General features: G+C 32.6%; 1 protein-coding gene across 1 annotated transcript; it reads right to left on the bottom strand.

Moving 5' to 3' along the window:
* On the bottom strand, positions 2,920 to 4,136 carry LOC105166255 (uncharacterized RNA-binding protein C17H9.04c). Its single transcript, XM_011085588.2, has 3 exons — positions 3,985 to 4,136; positions 3,266 to 3,777; positions 2,920 to 3,164 (listed from the first exon to the last, which is right to left on the bottom strand). The coding sequence occupies exon 2, from the start codon at positions 3,770 to 3,772 to the stop codon at positions 3,314 to 3,316; it is 459 nt and encodes a 152-aa protein (XP_011083890.1). The 5' UTR covers positions 3,773 to 3,777; positions 3,985 to 4,136; the 3' UTR covers positions 2,920 to 3,164; positions 3,266 to 3,313.

Here is a 4,892-nt window from a genome sequence, read left to right as displayed (position 1 = left end):
AAGAGAGAGGAACACTTGAGGCAAAGGGTACATTGGGGGAAATTCAAGGTACTTGCTTGACTTGTATGGAGAAGACACATGAGGGAATGTAAAGCCTGCTTAAAGGGGGACAAGAATCTCCTTAAAAGCCATATGATGGAGTGTAGTAGCAGACACTTAATCAATCTTTGGTTACTTTTTGACCACTTATCTCTCTGCCTTAAGCATGCAAGCAAGGTCAATGAAACACAACTCAAAAGATTGATTTACTCCTCTCATCAAAAGGCTAATTGGGAATCCAATGTGAACTCAATTTGCTTGCCCTAATTCCCAATATACATCAACCAATTATTACTCTTCATTTGTTGCAAACAATATGTATAATTAGTAGGTTAATAGCATGTGGGCTCATCATAGTTTCTAAAATTCCTTTGTTATTGAGGGAATTTAATTTTGTTTACAAGGGTATGATACTCATTTATAATAATAAAAAAAGGAACGTTTTCGATGATATTTATTGATCGTTGTATTAGAAAAATCTACTCTCCCTTGTTAAATTATTTTCCCTTTAATTAACTGCCCCAAATCATCCTTTGCATCTCTAAACTTAGTATAGTGACATTGTTATTTGAATCAAGATTTAAAGAATCATGAGTCCTCTCCAGAGGGCAAATTTTCAAAGGAATGATCAAAGGTAATTGTCTTTGCAAAGCTCTGCTTTCAACTGAAAATTAAAGACCAAAGAAAAATCAATACTCCAAATCAAGCCTGACAACATCAAATGAATCGGGCTGCGATATGATCGATCACTTTTTTAGATTGGACATCAATCACATAACAAGTATAATTAACACATATATTCAATGTATGATTAATTAAAATTTACCCACCAAACACTTTTTAATGGGGGTAATTATACTGTGCTTCTTTGAGATCTAGTGTAATTACACGTAAATATTTATGTGGTTTGAAAAATTATATATAGTGACTACACTGCCCTGATTCGGGATAATTACATCTTAAAAAAACCTTAGAGGAGGGAGGTGTAATTACAGGGGGTTTATGTGTAACTACACCGAAGTGTAATTACATCTTAATTATGTTATAGTGACTAAATATAATTTTTCAACCATATAAAGTTTATGTGCAATTATACCAAATTTTAGAAGAAGATTGTGTAATGATCCCTATTAATTATGTGTAAATACTATTTGAATCAAGATTTAAAGAGCTACCAGTCCGCTCTAAATGGGATTTTTCACAGAAGATTATCAAGCGCGGAATAGTTGTCTTTGCAAGGCTTTGTTTTCATCTAATACTCAAAGACCAAAGAAAAATCAATATCCCAAATCAGGTCTGACCAAATTAAATGTATCAAATCGCTGTGTATAAGTCATTCTTTTTAAATTGTAGAATCAATCACATGTTAAATATAATACACACATTCACTGAATGAGTTGGCATAATGTAATGTTAGGGATTTAGGTGTAAAGTAAGTGGTAGTAAATGAGGTGCAAAGCTGCAGAGGCTTTAGCATTGAAAGGGAAAAGTGGAAATGATAAGCTAAAATATGATTCTGAGAATGAGCTGTGCTCAACTTCACATCAATATTGTGGCCAAAGTGCTTGCACCAACTTCTTTGGAATTAGTTCTTTACGACGTCGTACCCTCTCACCCTCTCCTCTTTGCTTTCTTTGTACTATTATCAATTAAAACTAGAGTTGAGATCCCATTAATATGTTCGAGGGTCATGAGTTTGCGTCCCACTAAACGTGTGCATATATATCTTATTCTATATGAGTATTTGTCTCATTTTATGTGAGTTATCGCAATTTATTGATATTATTAGTCATATTGATGTATTAGTTGAATCAATCAATTACTCTAAAAAAGAAAAAAAGAACAGTGAAATTGTGGCCATTATGTATTACTTCTTAGAATAAATTACAACTAACTCACCTGAATTTTGATATAATTACTAATGTCTCTCATTATTTAGTAAGTTACCAATACGGTAATACCCCATAATATTTAATGCAATTATGTAATCTTCATATGAAGGTATAAAATTATTAATTTTGCATTTACTATTTTTTTTTTTTGAAAAAATTTATAAAAAATCAAATAAGACGGATGAAAAAACTTAAAATATTTAACTAATTAGTTCATAAAAAATTTCAAAAAACTGTAAAAAAAATAAAAGATGAACGAAAATCTAAAGGGAACTAACAAACTATGCTAGTTATTAAATACCTGTTAAAATTAGAATGGTACTGATAATTTTTAAATAATGATGAAATATTTATAACTATACCAAATTTTATACAACATAGCTGTAATTTACACTATTTAAACTATGTATAATATCCTGAAATATTACGTTTTGATTGTGTTAGCAGCCCAACCTAACAAACATTTTACCAGAACTTGGATATGGGACTAAAGTTGTCGAGTTTTTTCAATTTTGAAATTATTTAAAAAATTTCGTAAAATATAGGACTAGATGTGTCTATTTTTTTTTAAAAAAAATTTGGAACCATTTTAAAATTTTCAAAATAGTGGACTAAAACTATTGAACCATGAGACTAAAAGTCCAATTTTACCTCAAATTTATGTATCAGAGTTACACTTATTATCATTGGGTCACAAATTTTTATACAATCACTATTAAAATTATAAAAATAATTACTATATTTCATATAATTCATAATTATGTTCACCTTAATATCTTCTTTGTACTAATTATTGATTATATATAAAATTGTCAACTCGTCTTGCACTTAACACAACATTATATATACCAATTCCAGTGCCATAACAATATAAAAATTAAAATTCACAATATTTAACTCAAAATTAATAATATATATGCATTAATTAAAAAAAAATCTCAACACACATTGGTACTTAGACGTACTACTATAATTAATTAGATCAAAATAACAAGAAAATGCCTACTAACTATATAATATTCATACTGCTACAAAGCCCACAAATTTAAATAATGTCACCAAATTTGCCTAAACTTGGAAAAGTAAATTAAACATTAAAAAAAAAAAAAAAACAGGGACATTAAGGCAAAGTAGCTAGAGCTAGTGATGACGTGGAGTGGAGACAAAAAAAGCTTTCATTCATCGGCTACTTCTGGTGGAGTGCTCCGATCTTGATTCTTTCTTATCTTCAACCTGAAAATCAATGGAGTCCACCGTAATTAACATGCACGTGAAGTGATTGATCATCACTTGTGTAATAATGATCTGAAGTCTGAACTGAATTAATTAATTACCCAAAAGTAGAGAATGATGGTGGGCTGTTATATATATAATTATTATTATTAGAACGAAGATTTGCTGCTCGACTCCCTCGGTGCATTGCACCTGAAGCACTCCATCCTGCTAGCGAAGTTGTGCTCATTGCAGCCGGACCTGGTGCAAATCCAGTCGCCGGATTTCCATCCGGAGCGGCCGCCACCTCCGAACATGAATCCACGACGCGAGAGCTCGCTCTCAAACCCGAATCCTCCTCCGCCGATGCCGATTTCATCCTTGAGAGCGCCGCACTTGAAGCAGCTGGAGCGGCCGGCGAAGTTGTGGGCGCCGCAGTTGGCGACGGCGCAGTACCAGTCGCCAGGCCTGACATCTGGGCCGGTGCTGAAGCCGAACCCGGACCCGACTCTGCCGCCGAAGCTCCCGTAATCACCGGGCCTGGGGTCCCCACACCGCTGGCAGGAGTCTCTTCTTTGGAAGTTGTGGTGCTGGCAGGACCTGCAGTTCCAGTCTCCCGGTCTGTTCATTTTTCCTAATATTCATAAATAAATAAATAACATTAAACTAATGAAAAATATAACAGGCTTGTTTTATTATTGGGCGAATGAAAATAAATAAAATAATAAGGATGAATCTGGAATTTCAATTTGTTAATTCAACAATAAATTAGTAAAAAATCAATCAATCAATCTCTCTCTCTATATATAATGCATGCAGGACTAAATAAATAAAGGCTTACCCGAATAAGTAAGTTAATAATGCAGAGACAGAAATGAATGAATGTGCGTGTTTGTGTGTATATATGGGGGGGAGTGTGAGTGTGAGTGTGAGAATGAGAAGTTATATATTGGAGGCCGGGGGTGGTGGTGGTGGTGTTGAAGGAGAAGGGGCTATATATATACTGGTGAGGAGTAGGCGCCCTCCACACTCCACACTCCACACCATTCTACCTTAATTCTTTAGAGTTAAATCTATGAACTCGAATTTCTTCATATAATTTTAATTTTAATTATTAAATTAATATATCATTGATTGCACATGTACCATCGAGAATTGTTTTTAAATAGATTGTAAATGTGTGTAAAAATTAATATATATAGAAATAAAGTTATTATAAATTTCCTAGTTTGGATAATTCTACATATTTATTTTGCTCAAAAACAATTTTTATTGGGACAATTTTGTGTACAATATAATAAAAAACCATCAAATTAAATATTTATATCAAGACGCATATACCAGCCGACTACGAATTGCGCCAACAGGTTTTTGGGACAGAATCCACGCTCCAACGTATAAATATACATTTATATTGGTATTTATGTATTTATTTATTTTTGTATGGAAGGGTTTCTAGGTAGGGTTTAATGAAGTCTGTACAAGAAATTTGATTTTGCAGTTTTCCAAGAATGCCCTTTTTCGGTCCAATTTAAATTTTTTGATGAGTCAAATAATTGCTTTCCATAATGGGATCTTTAACATCTCACACATTCCGAAATTGTTCTTTGTATTTATTTTAAATAATATATAATATACCAATACCAATACCAATACCAATACCACTTTATGCTTTATTTTTAACGTATACTTTCTTTTCCTTTTTCTCGTTTAAAGTATGTGATGCAGGTAACATATATAGTTCTTTCC

This window comes from Sesamum indicum, linkage group LG1 (assembly GCF_000512975.1).
Source record: "Sesamum indicum cultivar Zhongzhi No. 13 linkage group LG1, S_indicum_v1.0, whole genome shotgun sequence".
NCBI classification, from domain to species: Eukaryota; Viridiplantae; Streptophyta; class Magnoliopsida; order Lamiales; family Pedaliaceae; genus Sesamum; species Sesamum indicum.
The sequence above is the reverse complement of the archived record's forward strand: the minus strand, read 5'-3'. Positions and strand labels throughout refer to the sequence as shown.